Source organism: Monodelphis domestica, chromosome 7, assembly GCF_027887165.1.
Source record: "Monodelphis domestica isolate mMonDom1 chromosome 7, mMonDom1.pri, whole genome shotgun sequence".
Taxonomy (NCBI): Eukaryota; Metazoa; Chordata; class Mammalia; order Didelphimorphia; family Didelphidae; genus Monodelphis; species Monodelphis domestica.
Window position 1 is genome coordinate 189,423,953 of NC_077233.1, and position 19,172 is coordinate 189,443,124.

At 41.1% G+C, this 19,172-nt stretch overlaps 1 protein-coding gene across 3 annotated transcripts in view; it reads right to left on the reverse strand.

The window, feature by feature from the left end:
- MYH11 (myosin heavy chain 11) overlaps positions 1-19,172 on the reverse strand; it is a 134,361-nt gene that overhangs the window by 22,072 nt on the left and 93,117 nt on the right. For all 3 annotated transcript variants that reach the window (XM_001366001.5, XM_001365941.5, XM_007498607.3), the window contains 14 exons: positions 17,593-17,707; positions 15,914-16,107; positions 15,023-15,144; positions 14,829-14,898; positions 13,758-13,918; positions 12,541-12,649; positions 11,938-12,069; positions 11,547-11,753; positions 8,863-9,000; positions 7,883-8,006; positions 6,071-6,242; positions 3,618-3,830; positions 2,553-2,697; positions 175-381 (listed from right to left, as the gene is read on the reverse strand). In XM_001366001.5, coding sequence (XP_001366038.1) covers positions 175-381; positions 2,553-2,697; positions 3,618-3,830; positions 6,071-6,242; positions 7,883-8,006; positions 8,863-9,000; positions 11,547-11,753; positions 11,938-12,069; positions 12,541-12,649; positions 13,758-13,918; positions 14,829-14,898; positions 15,023-15,144; positions 15,914-16,107; positions 17,593-17,707 — 2,109 coding nt within the window. The remainder of the gene's footprint in view (positions 1-174; positions 382-2,552; positions 2,698-3,617; positions 3,831-6,070; positions 6,243-7,882; positions 8,007-8,862; positions 9,001-11,546; positions 11,754-11,937; positions 12,070-12,540; positions 12,650-13,757; positions 13,919-14,828; positions 14,899-15,022; positions 15,145-15,913; positions 16,108-17,592; positions 17,708-19,172) is intronic.

Consider the following 19,172-nt stretch of genomic DNA (forward strand, 5'->3'; position numbering starts at 1 on the left):
GGACTATTAAAACTCAGAAGCCTTTGCTAACCCCAAAACTTCAGCCAATTCAGAAAGCTGAGGAAGTTAGAACGGCCACGGCTGGGACCCCGGCGGTCTCTCTAAGCCCCCCCTTCCACCCCCCCACACAGTGATTTCTGCCCCTCTGTGGCAGGGACGGATTCCCGAACTCACCTGCAGCTTGTGGACTTTGTCATTGAGCTCTGCCCGAACCCGCTCTCCATCGCTGCACTTGGACTGCAGTTCCTGCACTTGGGCTTCCAGTTTCTTCTTCTTGTGTTCCACCTCCTGCTTTGCCTGGTTCAGGGACCTCAGCTCATTGGCCAGGTCCGCATTGTCCTTCTCCAGGGTCTGCTTGTTCTTGTCCAGGTTGGCCTTGGCCTGTCCCAAGAGCATAAGAGGAGAAACATGGCAGCTAAACCGGGAGGGCTGGCTGAGACTGAAGGAGGCGAAAGCTGGCTCTGGAAGTCTATTCCTCACTGAGCATGTACTGCATGCGTTTTTATAGGTTTGCTTATTTATTTTTTAGACCCTCACCTTCTGTCTTAGAATCAATACTGTGTATTGGTTTCGAGGCACAAGGGAGACAAGGGTTAGGCAGTGGGGGTTAAGTGACTTGTCCAGGGTCACACAGCTAAGAAATTTCTATAGCCAATTTTTAACCCAGGACCTCACCCCTCTAGGGCTGGCTCTCAATCCACTGAGCCACCTCACTGCAGACATTCCTGATGGGTGGGTCAAGAGAGGAATAAAAACATGGTCTCTGCCCTCTCAAGGTCTTTATCATCTAATAGGATAATAAGACAAGTACACAGATAAAGGACCTCTACAAGTCTCTGTGGGCTTCAGCTGTCTTTAAAATAAATAAATAAACAAATAAACAAACAAATAAATAAATAAATGAATAGATAGATAAATAAATGAATGGATGAATGAATAAATAAACAAATAAATGAATGAATAAATAAATAAATAAATAAATGAATGAATGGATGGATGGATGGATGGATGAATAAAAAGATGAACAAATAAATAAATAAAAGGAGAAAGGGGCAGATAGAGAGCCAGACCTGGAGTCGAGGGTTCAAATCTGACCTCAGGTAATTCCTAGCTGTGTTACCCTGGACAAGTCACTTAACCCCAATTGCTTAGCCCTTACTGCTCCTCTGCCTTGAAAATTATATTTGAGTATCTGTTCTAAGACAGAAGGTAAGAGTTTTTTTTAAAAAAAGAAAGAAACATAAAGTTTGGGGCGCTAAGTGGCACAGTTGATACAGCCTGCAGTTGGGAGGACCTGGGTCAAAATCTGGCGTCAGATACTACCTAGCTGTGTCACCCTGGGCAAATCTTTTACCCTTGTTTGCCTAGCCCTTGCCCTTCTGTCTTATTACTAGGACAGAAAGTAAGGGTTAAACACCCCTTACTTAAGTGGTATTCTTATTATCTTTAGCCTCTGTGGGCCTTTTCTAGTTGAAACAGTAGATAGAGTGCTGGGGCCTGTATTTGCTTTGTGATCCTGGGTAAGTTACTTCACATCTGCCTCAGTTTCCTCATCTGTAAAGTGGGACATAATAAGAGTACCTACTTGATAGGGTAGTGTGAAGCTTAAATGAGATAATATTTGTAAAGGACTTAGTATAGTGCCTTGCACATGGTTTTGTTCAGTTGTTTCAGTCATATCTAATTCTTTGTGGTCCCATTTGAGGTTTCCTTGGCAAAGATACTGGAGTGGTTTGACATTTTCCTTCTTTAGCTTGTTTTACAGATGAGGAAACTGAGGCAGAGTTAAGTGACTTGCCCAGAATTACACAGCTAGGAAGTGTCTGAAGCTGAATTTGAACTCTGGTCTTCCTGACTCCAGGCCTGGCACTTAGCAAGCACTAGGTAAATGCTAGCTGTGATGATAGTGATGGTGACTATGTGGCTGGTCAATGGATTCAGAATCAGAACACCCTGAGTTCAGATCCTACCTCACACACTTACTGACTATGACTCTGGGCAAATCACTTCCCCTCTACCTCAGTTTCCTGATCCGTAAGGTGGGAAATAATATCACTTATGCTGCAGAGTTGTTGTGAGGATCTAATATCGGTAAAGGGTTTGGCCCCATATAAATGCTGGCCATCATTATTATCCTGCTAATGATGATGAACAACAGAATGGACAGAGCCCTGGATTTGGAAAGATCCAAATTCAAATCCTATCTCACGCACTTATTGGCTGTGTGACTCGGGTTCAGTCTCCTCCCCTCTCTCACCCTTCAGTTTCCTCATTTGTTAAAGGGGTATAAATGAGTCATGTGAGAATCAAATGAGATAAAACATTACAAAGGGCTCTGCAAACCTTAAAGTCCTGTATAAACGTTAGCTATTGTGACTTCTATCCAATGGGGGGGGGGGGGGATAATTCATCTCTCCCTAGCTTTCTCCCTACTTCCCAGAGCTATTGTTGGAAGGACCAAATGAAATAAGAGTGAGACACTTGGAAAAGGCTCATTCCCACCCTTCGGAGCTGCCCTCCCTCCAGAAACTCCCAAGGCGTGCAGGATTTACCCTCTTGAACTGCTCCAATTGCTCTGTGAGCTCCTCCACAGCCTGTGTGTGTTTCTGTCTCATCTCCTGGACTTGGGCTTCATGAGTCCGAATCTCCTCATCCAGCGCCTTCTTCAGTACGGTCACTTCTTGTTCCCTCTTGGCCCTGAATAGGAGCAAAGACACGAGCTCTTTAAGTAGGGAGTGGAGAACGAAGAGTGGGAGGACTTGCTGCTTTCTACTCAGCAGATCTTCTGTGGCCAGTCTGAAATCTCAAGCCAGCTTCCTTTTGTGACCTTGAGTGTGTGTGTGTGTGTGTGTGTGTGTGTGCGTGTGTGTGTGGCCATGTGTTCTTTAAACACGAAATAATCTTAATATCAATCGAATCAAGACATAATCCAGGAAGACAGTCACCATAAATCATAGACCTTAAGGCCACCCAACCCAACCCAACTCATTGGAGTGGCTGGGGGAGCCATTGTCCTTCATATTTTTAGCTGTCCTCCTGACCTGCCTCTCCACTCATGCAGATAATTGGGAATTGAATTTTGAATACCACTACTTAAAAATATATATATATTTACTTAGAACATTTTTCAAAGGAGGCTCAAGTGTCTATCATGGGAGAGAATAGGGCCATTGAATTGGAACATATCATAGACTTCTGTACATTCATCCCTCACTATATTATGGTTCACTTATGATGGCTTCACTGTATCGTGGATTTTAAATATATATATATATATTTTAATATATTTATATTTATATTACATAATATAAATATTATATATTTCTATAATTCTGCATCCTGGAGTTACACTTATCATGGCACACTATTGGCTGATGGAATGAAAGGCACCAACCATGGTGCTGTGTTCTCTATCCTAGGCGCTGATTGACTCAGTGACTGTAGGTTAATAAGAATGTGGAAAGGGTTTATAGGAAAGTGGGAAGAGTTTACAAAGCCTTAAAATATATATAAATAATAAAATAAATATAATGCCACTACTTTTGCAGATTTTCACCTATCATGGGGTGTAACCTACATGGCATGTAACTCTGGCCATAGGTGAGGGATCATTGTACCTGAGTTCCTGCTGTGTGGCAGTGCTGTCTAAGGTGTCCTCTAGCTCTGTCTTCAATGCCTCCAGCTCTTCTCCCAGGTCTCTTTTCTGTTTTTCTGCCTTATTCCTTGCTGCTCTTTCTGAGTCCAAATCTTCTTGGAGGTCAGAGATGTGGCCCTCCAACTCTCTTATCTTCTTCAACGCATTGTTTTTCTGAGCAATTTCATCATCAAGCCTATGAAAAAAAAAGTCATCATGGCCTAGACCAAAGGGCTTACTTATACTCTGCCTCCATGGTGATGTTACAAGAAACTCTTTTCTAGGACCAGATGCTCTTGTTCCCCTGGATATCAGCAATGTTCCTCTTTCACCCTCCAATTATCATTGGATACAGATCCAAGAACCTTAGAGAAACTAGGTTGAAAGAAAGCGAGACAATCCATTGTACTATTCTAGTTCAATTTTAAAATGTTTTGGTTTGATCCAAATTTATGCTTTCACCAGCATAGTTTTTTGTTTTAGCATCAAGTCTTAATGTGAAAATTCCCTTCAGTGATCCAGATTACTTCCTCAAACGTAATTTAATAGTCTTAGAGAGTTGCCTGAGGCAGTGAGAAGCTAAATGATTTGCTGAAGCTAGTATGTCTCAGAAGCAAGACCTGAACACAGGTTTTCCTGATCCAAAGACCAGCTATCTATGAACTTTGCCTTACCTCTCCTACTCCTTTACTGGCACCAAATTAATTTATTCAATTATTTCTGATCACCTGCTATGTGCAAGGCACTAAAATAGATTCTATGGAAATTTTTTTTAAATGTCTGAGATGTGTTTCCTACCTTCAGAATCCTGGAAAGAATTTATGGTCTAGTAGGAGCAGCTAAGTGATGCTGTAGATAAAGGACCAGCACTAGAGTCAGCAAGACTCCTTTTCCTGAATTCAAATCAACTTCAGACATTTAGTAACTGTGGGACCCTGGGCAAGTTCCACTTAATTCCATTTGCTTCAGTTTGCTCATGGGTAAAAATGAGCTGGAGAAGGAAATGGCAAATTGCTTTAGTATCTTTGCCAAGACAACCTTAAAAGGGATCAAGAAGAGTCAGAAATAACTGAAAAATGACTGAAAACTACAACTGGGTACACAAATAACTAACACAAAGTAGCATGTAGTAAATACCATATGAGAAGTACAAAATGATATGGGAACTCAGAGGAGAGAGGGATCACTTCTGATTGGGTTGAACAGAAATGGTTTCAAGGAGGAGGGAACATTTAAACTAGATCTCAAAATATGGATAGGATGGCCCTAGCCACTTCCCAGCTGTGTGACCCTGGGCAAGTCACTTGACCCCTATTGCCTAGCCCTTACCACTCTTCTGCCTTGGAGCCAATACATAGTATTGACTCCAAGACAGAAGGTAAGGGTTTAAAAAAAAAATATGGATAGGATTTCAATAAAGGGAGGTGGTTTGGGGGTGAAGAGAAGACACCAGAAGATTCTAGATAGCAGAAATAGCATTAAGTCCAAGTTTGGAAGTAGAGAAAATGGAAGGTACATTTTGAAAATGACAAGTAGTTTCACTGGAGTCTAGATAGAATTTATGTAAGAAAACAAGAGGGGATGAGACTGGTAACTTGAAAAAGGCTCTTTGGAGAGTCTTTAAGGAGTTTGGACTCCATTTGGTAGCCAGTAATGAGAAATCAAGAGTTTTTTGGCAAGGGAATTCTGAAAGAGGTTTGGGGGAGACAATGGAAGGAAAGGAGACATTAGTTAAGAGAATGAGAGTCATAGTCCTGGTTTGAAGTTCAAATAGTTTCAGTGAGGCTAGTTATGGCAGTGGGAATGGCTCCCTATAAGAGATATTTTGCAGGGGGCAGCTGGTTAGTTCAGTAAATAGAGAGCCAGTCAGAGGATCTGGGTTCAAATTTGACCTCAGACATTATTCCTATAGCTTCTGTCTTAGGATTAATATTAAGTATTGGTTTCAATGCAAAGGAACAGTAAGGGGTAGGCAGTTGGAGTTAAGTGATTTGCCCAGAGTCACACAGCTATAGGAATAATGATAATAATACTAACATTTATGTGCCTTATATATATATATATGTGCCTTATAAATTATAATTATTTTGAAAAACCCTTACCTTTTGCCTTAGAATTGATACCCTGTATAAGTTCAAAAGTAGAAAAGTGGTAAGGGCTGGGCAGTGAGGGTTAAGTGACCTGCCCAAGGTCACAGAGCTAGAACATTTCTGAAGCCAAATTTGAACTCAGGGCCTCCCATCTCTAGGTCTGGCTCTCTATCCACTAAGCTACCTAGCTCCTCCCAATTCTTTCTTAGGGTTGTTACTAAGAAAGTAAAGTTTGTTTTTTTTTAAATACATTAAGACCTTGGGGACATCCTGTAGTGCCAAGTCCTAAAGGTACTCTAAAATTATATCTGAGTCACCCAGGCAAGCAAGAGGGAGTCCCACTTACCTGGCCAGAGCTGCTTGTAGTTCTTCTTCTTTCTTGGCCAGTTGCATTTTCAGCTCAGCTATCTGGGCCTGGAGGTCAGCAATCTGTTCATGGAAGTCACTTGCATCTCCCTCCAGCTTCCTCTTCATTTTCTCCAGCTCCTGTCTACTCTTCTCTTCCTTCTTTAGACGTACTAAGAAAAAGGCAAGTATCTCTTTAAATGGAAGAAAATGGCTCAAGGGATGCTTTAGGCTTGGGTGAAAAGAATAATGGGTGAAAAAAGGTCAGAATCAAGAGAACGATGCATGCAGAGAAGACAGTAATGTAAACCATGATGGCAAAAATCAGTCAGACTAGGAGAAATTGTAATGAACAGTCTTGGACCCAAAGAGAGGTGAGATCTATAGATGTAGAACGCAGTACATGCTTTCAGGTATAGTGTCGGTGTCAGCAGTATTGGTCTAAGTTTTTGACTATTGTTACAAGAAATAGTTCAGTGTTTTGCCCAAAGGACTATAAAACTGTGCATTCGCTTTGATCCTGTAATCCCACTACTAGGTCTACTAGATCTCAAAGAGATCAGAAAAAAGGGGAAAGGACCTATTGATACAAAAATATTTACAGCAGCTCTTTTTGTGGTGGCAAAGAACTGGGAATTGAAGGGATGCCCATCAATGGGGAATGGCTGAACAAATTGTGGTACATGATGGTGATGGACTACTATTATGCTATGATTTCAGAAAAGGCTGAAAAGACCTACATGAACTGATGTAGAGTGAAATAAACAGAATGGGAGAACATTGTACACAGTAAAAGCAATATTGTAGGAAAGACTTAGCTACTCTAAGCAATACAATGATCCCGGACAATTCTGAAAGACTTAGGACAAAGAACGCTTTCCACCTCCAGAGAAAGAACTGCTGGAGTCAGTCGCAGATCAAAGCATACAATTTTTTACTTTTTTTATTTGAGTTTTCATCTTGGGGTTTTGGTTGTATGTGAATATTCTCTTATAACAATGAACAATATGGAAGAAAGTTTTGCATGATAATACATGGATAACCCAGGTCAAATTGCTTACCATCTTTGAGAGAAGGGAGAGGAAAAGGAAGAAGGGAGATCATTTGAATCTTATATTTTTGAAAAACATATGTTGAAAAATTATTACATGTAATTGGGAAAATAAAATATTAAAAAAAAGGAATAGTTCAGTGGTGGAAAGGAGTAGGGTTAAAGAGTCATGTTAACTAAGGTTATAAAAACAAAAGGCAACAATAATACTATTTTTAAAAGATAAGATGAACTTAAGTATACTTAAATTCTTCTGATGATGAAAGTGATATCTAGTAATTCCCACTATCCAAATAATTGATTTGATGCATTAAAAAAAATAGGTGGCTCAGTGGATAGAGTGCCAGGCTCTGAGCTGACTCTAGCACACCCCTGGATACTCCTCACAAAGCTGCTGTGACGGAAGTGCTATACAAACCACAATCGGATGTATTGATATGAGGTTTGCTTATTGCAATATTTTAAAACCTTTACTTTCTGCCTTAGTGCCCACTCTGAGACAGAAGAGTAAGGGTTTGGCCACCAGCTGCTTCTAATTATTGGCAGAGACTATTTTATACTAACTTCCCTATTTCTGTTGAGGGCTCTACTTATCCTTCATCATGTTTTTGGCACAGGGCAAATGATGACCAACTCTCGTAAAACACAGCTCCAATCTAACATTCTCAGTCTCCGTTTTCTAAATTTCTGTTTTTGTTTGTTTCAGGTTTGGTCTTGTTGTTTTAAAATAAATTCAGTTGTAAGTCTAACTAGTGTATTTACCTTCCAGTTCTGAAATCATAGATTCGTGTTTGTTTTTTAGCTTTGTAAGATTCTTTGCTTTTTCTTCCTCTTCTGCCAGATTTGTTGTTAAATCACTTATTCTTTCTTCGAGGAGTTTTCTTTCCTTTTGAGAAAACAAGAAATATTATTATTTGTTTGTTGGAAAAAAAAAAAAGAGTTGTAGGAGTTTCCAGGCAGGAACTAAGAGAGAGACTATGTCCAAGAAGGAATAACCTAGGTGGAAGAAGACTCTGTCTCCATATTTTGATACAGATAAGGAGAACTGGCCAAATCCTGAGAAGAGTAGTAAGAGATTCTCTCTCTGTCTCTGCCTCTCTCTCTTTCTCTCTCTCCTCTCCCCAAATTCATACCTGTAAACCAGACATGAAACTTTAAAAGCCAGCTACAAAACATACCAATAAACTATTTTAAAGTAGGTCCTATATTCAAATATGGCCTCAGACACTTCCCAGCTATGTGACCCTGGGCAAGTCACTTGACCCCCATTGCCTAGCCCTTACCACTCTTCTGTCTTGGAGCCAATACACAGTATTGACTCCAAGATGGAAGGTAAAGGTTTAAAAAAAAAAAGGCACCTACTATGTTCCAGGCAGCAAGAAGGCACAGTAGATAAGGCACTGAGCTGGGACTCAGGAAGACTCAACTTCATGAGTTCAAATCTGGTCTTTGATATTAGCTGTGTGACCCTGGGCAAGTCACTTGACCCCCATTGCCTAGCCCTTACCACTCTTCTGCCTTGGAGCCAATACACAGTATTGACTCCAAGATGGAAGGTAAGGGTTTAAAAAAATAAAAATAAATAAATAAATAAAGTAGGTCCTATATAGCGTTTAAAGGTCTGGAACCACAAACATTGAAAATTCCTGAAACAATTCAGTCACATCTTGGAGGAAAGGGAGAACCATCAGATCCTCCCCAGTCAATCTGAATGTCTCAAGGTGATAAGTTAATCTACTCACTTTGGTTAGTTTGTTGTTTTGATCATCCATGACCAGGATGTCATCCTCCATCTTCTTGATTTTTGCCTCAGCTGTGACTTTCTCCAGCTGTAGTTTTTGCCTTGCAGCTTCTTCTTCCTCTAGCTGTTCCTCGAGGTCCTTTGTTGGGGGCAAACAAGTAATCCCAGTCACCTTAGACACTGGATGCCCTTCGCCTAGCCCGTGCTGCTCTTCTGCCTTAGAATCATTGCTTGACATCAATTCTAAGGCAGAGGGTCAGAGTTTAGGAACAAATAACGATCACAGGCACAGGATCTCCACCTAGGAATGGTCTTCTGAGGCCGCTTGGGCCAGCACTTACTGGGCATGTCAGCCCTTTCACAAAGCTGGCTCCCTTCTAGGCACCCCCCAAGAGCCAGTCAGCCTGGCTTCACCCGCTGGCCGCTCCATTGGTAGCAGCTGTGTTCCGTGCCTTAAATACGTGCCTTCCCATCACTCGCTCTTGGCTCCTGGGGCTTCCCAAGACTCATCTTAGAGCTTTCTGCAGTATCTCGAGCTGGCCCTTCTTGGCCATCCCTTTGCTGCTAGTGCCTTCTCTTCGATGACCTTCTCTCTGCTCTGTGTCTGCGGCTGTGGCTCCGGGGTTACGAGCGCTGAGCCTGCCGTCAGGGAGACCCGCCTGCATACCTGGCCTCAGATACTTCCCAGCTGTATGACCCTGGGCAAGTCATTTAGCCTCTGATTGCCTGGCAGAAGCCTCCACTGAAGAAGGAAATGGCAAACCATCTCGGTATTCTTGCCAAGAAAATCCCACGGACAGCTCTACGGAATCTACCTCCAAATAAAAAGCTGCTGGGTCAGATGGATGCGCATCACAGCAGACGGTTCTCTTTGGGGGTTTTGGCTTTGTGTGAGTGAGCTCTTTGTGTTGGGCGGGCGAATACAGACTGCCCACCATCTCCCAGTGAAGAGAGGGAGGCAGTTTGGATCTTATAGTTTGGGAAAATGTAGGTTGAAAGCAATTATTACATGTAACTGGGAAAATAAAATATCTTTGAATTAAAAAAGATAAAGACATTCATAATAATAAAAAAACAAACCAACCCCATGAGCTGAGTGAGTGCAGGGACTTTGACTAAGCATTGCATATTGCCAGCTTGGCACAGTGCCGGCACGTACAGCCTAATAAATACTTGTTAAGGGGTAGCTAGATGGTTCAGTGGATAGAGTGCCAGGTCTGGAGTCAGGAGGACCTGGGTTCAAATCTAGGCTCAGGCATTTCCTAGCTGTGTGACCCTGGGTAAGTCACTTACTCCTGTTTGCCTAGTCTTTTCCCTTCTGTCTTAGAGACAAAGTAAGAGGTTAAAAAATACTTATTAACTGATTGATCAATGTAAATCAGTAGAGCTGGAAAGAGGTATAGAGGTTATCTGGACTAAGTCCACTATATTTATATATGAGGAAACTGAGGCCCAGAAAGGAGAAGCAGTTGACTCAAGGTTACTCAACCGGTAAGTGACTAGAGCCTAGGCTTTCCTAAGGTAGAGAGAATTTGGGAGCTCTAAGGCAAGCAAGGAAAAAGGGCTGAACCTAGATCCAGTACCAAAGATAGAGAAAGCAAAAAGCCTCCCTAGGGCACGTTATAAAAGGGAGATGAGCACTGGACACTTTTTTCTCCTGTTACAAACTTAACTCTCTAGGGCATGTAGCATTTTTTTTTGACAAGTCAAAGATAACTTCATTACAGTAGCATATAAAAACCGCCAGTGGGCAGTAGCATACAGGGGCCATCAGCCCTTGTGTGGCGCTCAGATGCTTTTTGGAGGGTTTCCCAGGGGCTCTAGCATTTCTTTGGTTAGAAACAAGAAGGTGCTGCTGCAGCAAATTCTCCAGGGCATGTATATAGACTATGATTCTATTCAACACCATATATGTCTTAAGTATCTTTATACAAATCATTGGGATAGCCTGTCAGAATACAAAGAAAAAAATGAAAACTTCTGCTGTTCTACGTGGGTCAGTGATGGCATTCTCTCTCTCTCTCTCTGTCTCTCTCTGTCTCTCTGTCTCTCTCTGTCTCTCTCTGTCTCTCTCTGTCTTTCTCTCTCTCTCTCTCTCTGTCTTTCTCTCTCTCTCTCTCTCTCTCTCTCTCTCTCTCTCTCTCTCTCTCTCCCTCTCTCTCCCTCTCTCTCCCTCTCTTTCTCTCTCTCCCTCTCTCTCTCTCTCTCTCTCTCTCTCTCTCTCTCTCTCTCTCTCTCTCTCTCTCTCTCTCTCTCTCTCTCTCTTTTCTCTCTCTCTCTCTCTTCTCTCTCTCTCTCTCTCTCTCTCTCTCTCTCTCTCTTTTCTCTCTCTCTCTCTCTCTTCTCTCTCTCTCTCTCTCTCTCTTTCCCTCTTCTCTCTCTCTCTTTTCTCTCTCTCCCTCTTCTCTCTCTCTCTTTCTCTCTTCTCTCTCTCCCTCTTCTCTCTCTCTCTCTGTATCTCTGTCTGTCTGTCTCTCTCTCATTCTCTCTCTCTCTCTCCCCCTCTTCTCTCTGTCCCTCTACTTTTTTTTTGCTCTGTTCCTCTTCTCTCTCTGACTCTTGTTTCATAAAATCCATGTTGTATGCTACAGCATCACAGATCACAGATCATACTTTTGAACAGGAAGGGACCTTACCAATAATTTAGTTTAACCTTTTCATTTTACAGACAAGGAATCTGCTTACCAGCATCTGTTGTGCCATCTTCTTCTTCTCAGCCTGCAGCTGCTGGCCCCTGTCCTCTTCTTCCTCCAGTCGGGCCTCCATCTCATGCAGGATCTCCTCCAGCTCCTGCTTCTTTGCTGCCAGTCGCACCCGCATCTCCTCTGCTTCAGCATATAATTCAGTCTCGGCCTGGAGCTGTTCCTGGAGGAGGTTCTTCTCCTCCGCCAACTAGACAGATTAAAGGGGGTTCCCAAGGTTAGGGTACGGGTCCTCCGTGCCCTCTGCCCTTCCATCGGCCAACACCACAATGTGGAGGAAAGGGCAATCTTGTGCTCTGGCCCTTCTTCTCTGCTCCTCCCACCTGTGCTGAGAGGAGCCTTTGCTTTTGGCTTTCGAAAGCTCTTGGCAGTACCTGGGTGTGCTTCTGTTCAAGTTCCTTGAGTTCACTCTCAGCTTTCTGCTGCTTCTCTTTGATTTTCTGGAGTTCATCTTCCTTTGCCTGCATTTCTTCCTCTTGGCGGGTCACCTGCAGCAGTGGTTTCACCTAGAACGAATAAGGAAAAGGTTGATTTTATTTCTGCTGGGTACGTGATGCATAATGGATCAGTATTAAATGGGCTTTGCCCCTAAATGGTAATACCAGGGCCATTTTAAAGATGTGGCATTTTAAGAGTAGAATCTAATGAAAGAATAATGAATTGATGAAAAAAAATGCTTGCTAGGAGTCCCTCAACTGGAATCATATTAAATGTGTCTTCTCAGTTGGAAGCAATTAACAATGACTTCTATCTCAAATCAGAGTTCCCAAAGTAAGAGAAATAGAAGCTAAGGGTGGAGAGAAGGGAAGAAGCAAAGAAATATGACAAGGGGCTAAAGTTGGGAAGAAAAAAGGCATTGTGAGTGTTCAGGAAAGCACGGTGTGTACAGTTCAGGGTCCCTCTCGGCTTCAAGTTCAGCTGAAGCTTCTGAGAATTTTAAGGATATCAGATTGGCAGGGAGGAAGAAGCCCACTCACTTTGGTGAACAGTCTCCACCACTGCCAATTCCTTAGCTTGAGGTAGGCGGCACAGTTTCTCTGGATGACTTTCATGGCAGTGAGCTGCTGCTGCCTCTTGGCAAAGGCTCTGAAAACAAAGACGGTGTGATAGACTAAAGAAATCCACCTCTGAACTCGGAGGATCCAGAAAGATCCATTTTCCCTGGATAAAATGATCTGATTTGGGCTAGGATACTTTTTTCTGTATTCTGCTGATTACATCATTTTCCTCTGTCTTTGCAATTTGTAACCTTGGATGCAAATTGCTATAAAAGTAGGGACCAGATTTTGTTTGGTTTAAGGGAAAAAAATAAATAGAAACAATAGTGTGCATCCATTATTAATACCTTATTTAGCTCAAATTTTATGTTTTGTAGAAGCTCAGGATTTCAGAACAAGAGCTAGGTCTGGTCGCCAACCCAGTTTAGATAATTAGGAAGTGCCTACTGAGCTAACCAGGAAGCACGGAGAGGCCAGGTCCATAAAAACACATTATCTCAAAGCCATGACCTTGGAACGCAAAGCTTGACTGCTGGGACCCCATTAACTAGTCAGAAGAATGCTATTGCAGTGACTCAGGTACCATCTTCTAAAACTGTATTTTTTGAAAGCAGAAAACGTTGCTGTCCTTCAGGCTACAAACTGGGAATATCTAAGTAGAAACCAGTCACCTTGCCACCATTTTCCCTAACAGAGAGCCAAGAGGCAAAGTGAACGATTTCTCTCCTTGAATAGTAACCATCTTGATGAACTCTTTGGAATCAGGGCAACAGAAGACTTTAGGAATGAAGTCCTTGGGATGGGGATAGAAACACAGCTATGAAGCTTATTGTCCCTGGATCATAGGTTCCCTGAATCCAGATTTATATATCTTTTATCCAATTATCCATATCTTTCCTTCTACCACTGCTTTCCAAACACAGGAATTGGCCACATCTAGCATTCTCTAATCATATAAATACTTCATCAATGCTTGTAGACTTCTGGGTAATATTTCCATCAATACACTTGGCTATCTAAGCCCACAGCATACAGAGTAGAGAGGTCACCCATTTTTCTAAGTTGTAGTTCATGGCCCACTGTTTTGCCATCCTCCATAAAAATGTGAAGTTCAAAATTAAAAACATTTAGGGGGCGGGCATTCTAGGGGCATAGGGAAGAAGGGAAGGTTGAGATATGGAAAAAATCATCTTTACTTTCTTGCCAGATAACCCCGACTCATTGCTTGGAATGCCATGATGACATCTGTGATCTTCAAGTCTCTCTCCTCTTCCAGATGAGCTAGAACACCAGTTCTAAAAAATATTTTACTCTGCCCGATTCTGTACAAGTTGGGATCAAGTTCTAGTGCTTTAATCTATAGAGGGAAGAGGAAAAACATTCTTATGTCCAATAGGAAGTTGGGTGAACAGAAAGACAAGTGTTTTCTAAAAAGTTCTTAATATATCAAACAAGCAGTTTTCAGATGAAGAAATCAAAGTTTTCAATAATCATATGAAAAAACCATTCTTGAATAGAGAAAGACAAATTAAAATAACTCTGAGGTACCACCTCATGTGTCAGATTGGTCAACAGGACAATAAGGGAAAGTGATAAATGTTGGAGGGAATATAGTAAAATTGGGACACTAATGCATTATTGGTGCAGTTGTAAACCTAATATGACATTCTGAGGGGAAATTTGGAACTACGCCTATAGGGCTGTAAAACCATGCATACACTATGATCCAGTAATACAACTTCTAGGTCTGTATTCCAGAGATCACAAAAAAGGGGAGAAAGGATCTACTTGTACAGCAATACTTCTAGCAGCACTTTTTCTGGTAGCAAAGAATTGGAAATTGAGGGGATGTCCATCATCTGGGGAATAGCTGAACAAATTGTGGTATATGGTGGTGATAGAATACTCTTGTGCTATAAAAAGTGATGAACAGGATGATTTCAGAAAGAGTTGGAAAGACCTACATGAAATAGGCAGAACCAAGAGAACACAATAACAACAATATTATGGAATGATCAACTGTTATAGACTTAGCTACTCTCAACAATACAGTGATCCAGAACAATTATGAGGCATTTAGGACAAAGAATGCTATCCACCTCCAGAAAAAGAACTGCTGGAAATGGAATGCAGATCAAAGCATATAATTTTTTACTTTAGTTTATTTGGGAGTTTTGGTTTTATATGAGTATTCTCTTTTAAGAAAATGAACGATATGGAAATAAGTTTTGCACAATAATACATGTATAACTCAGATCTGTACTTACCATGAGGATACAAGCCTGCTTTCCATCCATAAACCCTTTAGGAATTGCATTTGCTGCCAAGATCTCATAGCTGGAAAAAAAAAAAGACAGAAGTCACTTGAGGCTGTTTTACCATCACCCTTCTTTCTACCCAAGACCCATTGAATTAGAATCCCATCAACTTAAGGTGTTTAGAAACAAGAGAACCAATCTACCGTTGGCGGAACTCCTGGAATACAATCCTGTTGGGGAAGCCTTGACGGCAGATCCGGATGCCTTCCAAGACTCCATTGCATCGAAGCTGCTCCAGTACCAAAAATGCATCAAGTTTCCCAGACTATGAAGGGAATTAGGAAGTAATGAGTGGAAGGAGAAAGTGATGAGTAATTTAAGACCACACGCAAACTTGGAAGTGAGGTTATGCCATCAGCTAACATCATCTGCAATGGGGATAAACTAGAAGCCTTCCCAATAAGATCAGGAGTGAAACAAGGATGCCCATTATCACCTCTATTATTTAACACTGTACTAGAAACACTAGCAGTAGCAATCAGAGAAGAAGAAGAAATTGAAGGTATTAAAAGAGGTAATGGAGAGACCAAGTAAGCATTGATTCTAAGATGGAAGGTAAGGGTTTCAAAAGAAAAGATTGCTGTTATAGACTTTCTCTTGGCTCTTACTCTAACCTATCTGCCCTTCTTTGTATCTGAAAAAAAAAGTGAATTTAATTTTTCCTTTCTTCTCACTTTTTCACTTAGTCTCCAATAAGGTTTGGTAGCACATGTGGAGCCCCCCTCCCTGACCAGTGGAAGAATTCTAGAAGTCATTTGAGATCAGATGATCCATATCTTTCCCTCATCCCTATGACTGCCACTGTTTCTTCTTAGCCCATATCTATATTTGTCCAAGCATAACTCAAGTCCCTCACAGTGTCTCCAGAAGACATAAGATTTCAAGAATTTATGAGATTCAAAATACTTCATCATAATCATCATCAAATTGTCAAAATACTTTGGGAAAAGGTACTAAAAGCAGAAGGTCATTTGAGAGGACCTGAGCAAAGCCAGATGATCCTCTTTAGAAGCTAAAGGAGACATAGGCTTTACCCGCTTTTCATGGTTGGGGATGATGCACCGGACAAAGTTGGGTGTGGTGTTCCTCAGGGTTGTCATTAGTTTCCCAAGTTGCTCCTTGTATAGTTGCCCCACTGTCCGAAACATGCCCTTCTTTGTCTTGGAGGCACTGGGCAGGGAGCTTTCTGTCATCTTGGCCATCTGGTCCAGTCCCACAATTCGATCAACTGCAAAGCACATAAAAGAATCATGTCAACTCCTCAGAAGTCCCAGACTATTTGCAATGCTGACCCACCTTTTTTATAGGTAGAGCACAGGACCATGTTACAGTCAGGGGACCGGTAAATGGGCATAGGTTTCTGTAAGAAAATTCTTACAAGGGCCTCATCCCTGTTGACCAGGGAAATCATGAATTCCTTTCCCAATAAATCTAGTGGATGCAAGCACTGAACTTGGGGATATGAAGACCTGCATTCAAATCCTGCTTCCAAAACTTATTAAGCTATGTGGCCATGGGGACAAGTCAAGTGTTTCCTAGACTTAATTTTCTGATCTGTAACATGCTAATAATAATACCTACCATGCCTGATTAATGAGTTGATTGTGAAACTTAAATGGGATAAAAGATAAAAAGTGTTCTGCAAACCTTAAGATATTTTGTGAAGGTCAGATATTATTTTTGCATGGGTATGGTCACTCTCAGGACAAATACAATAATTTTCTTTGTGAGCTGAAGGCCTCAAGAGATTAAAGAAGTGGGGGAGGGGGGGCTGCAGAGAAGGGATAAAAAAATTGCTTATAAACCTATCTGGCAAGTCTCCAAAAAGCTCCTAAGTGGTGAAGAAGTGGGTCAAGAACAAATTCTCTCTGGTTAGCTTTTAAGAATGGAAATAAATTCCCTTAGTCCAAAAGGCACTACCCACATGAAGTCCATCTGCTTCAGGAGGAGCAAGGGGAACATTTTATTAAGCACACACTACATACCTGGTATTGTGCCAAGCACTTTACAAATATGATTTCATTTTATAGTCATAACCTTGGGAAGTAGGTGCTGTTTTTATCCCCACTTAACTATTGAGAAAACTGAATCAGACAGAGATGAAATGACTTGTCCAAGGTAATACAGTTTGTAAATATCTATGGTTATATTTGAATTAAAAATCTTCCTTATTCCACACACCCGGTGCTCTATTCATTGGGCCATTTAATGGCCTCTCAATCTTCCTTGTTTCCTATTGAACTACTTTAGATGATACTTAGAAATAAGATTGCCTTGCAAATAAGCACTGGCCTGGAAGAAATAAAGTTGACATTTCAGGGTTTAGATAAGACAGAACAATACCACCCTTAGCCTCATGTTGTGCTTTCTTGAGAAAGCCCCTTCCCTTGTGGGACCCTGCTGGTCAGGGAAGTCCATTAAGGAAAAACCCCACACTCAAGCTATTTACTATTTTGTCACTGACCTCAAAATGTCCTTGATGGAACCTAGTTTATTTGGGAACAAGTAGGGGGCCATCCTCAGGACTGATTGCTCCAACAAAATTTCATTAATTCATCATCTAGCTCAAGTTGGGGGCTATATTTCAGATCTCCCTGGTATGACTTTATGCATATGGGGTAAGGCAGAATCAGATCCCAGTTGTTAACTCCATCTGGGGAATATGGAAGCAAATTTACAGACTGTCTGTGATAGTCAGGAAGGAGCACTATACCGTCTTTCCATAGGTCAGCCACAAACTTGTCTGAAGAGGCATTAAGTAGAGAAGTCACATTGTCATTCAGGGGGTCCATATTCTTTGTGAGCCAAGCACTTGCATTGTAGTCAACCTGTCAAGAACAGCACTCGTTAGGGATACCCATCAATTGGGGAATGGCTGAGTAAGTTATGGCATATGATTATAATGGAATACTATTATGCGGTAAGAAATGATGAGCAGGAGGAACTCAGGAAAACCTGGAAAGACTTACATAAACTGAAGTAGAGTGAATTAAGCAGAACCAAGAGTACATTGTACAGTGACAGGGATACTTTACAATGAACAACTGTGAATAACAGTTATTCTCAGCAATACAGTGAACCAAAACTATCCCAAAGGACCCATGATAAAAAAAAAAGTGCCATCTTCATCCAGAGAAAAAGAACTGACCAAAGCAAACTTTTTTCACTTAATATTTTCCTTCTATTTGAATATCCTTCCACAAAAGGGATTAATATGGGAAAATCATTTTCACAATTGCCCATATAAAATCTATATGAGATTGCTTACCATCTTAAGTGGGGTGGGGAATTGAGGGGATGGAGAGAGGGAGAGGATTCGAGACTCAATACTTTTTGAAAACTGTTTTTACATGTAATTGTGGGGTAAATAAAAAAGAAAATTTTTAAAAGAATAGAACTATTTAAAAGTTTTCCTCTCAGCTAGCATGGGAAAACAAGGGTTGGATCATTATATGGCCAGCTCCACTGAGATTATAATAAAAGTAATCCTAAATTCATCAGTTATCACTGGAATCAAAATAATAAGTCAATCAATAAGGACTGTTTAAGTGTCTACTACCTACTAGGAACTGTGCTAAGAGCTGTGGCTACAAAAAAGAAGCAAAAGGTAGTCTCTTCTCTCAAGGAGCTCACAATCTTTTTTTTTAATTTTTAGAAATTTATTTTTTAAAATTTTCATAATCTAAAAAGAAGATAACAAGCAAAGAAATGTGTACCAACAAGCTACATGCAGGGTAAATAGGAAATCAACAGAGAGAAGGGACTCAAATTAAAAAGGACTAGGAAATATTTTCTGTAGAGGATGGGATTTTAGTTGGAACTTAAAGGGAAGTCAGGGAAGCCAGGAGGCAGAGGTGAGGAGCATTCTAGACATGAAGGACAGCCAAAGAAATGCCCAGAGCTAAAGGATAGAATGTCTTGTTAGTTAAACAGCAACAGTAAAGAGCCCTAAAAATTAAGTGGATTGGTAAGACCTCCTCAGATGCCAGGAAAGTAAACAACAAGATGAGGGAGACAAATGTCAAATTTCATTTAGATTAACCATAAGGAAAAACTTTCTAGAATCCATCAATTAATAAATCAATCCTGAAGCCTTTATTAAATTACTACCAGGTGTAAGCACTGTGAACACAAAATAACAATGAATATCACCAGAGGATTATAAGGTTAGAGCTCTGAAGATTAGGGGAATTTAGTGATATGCTGATGGTTATACATTCAGAATGTGGCATACTTGGATCCAAAATAATAATAGCAAATTTTATGTAGTTCTGAGACACAGTAGATAGTATG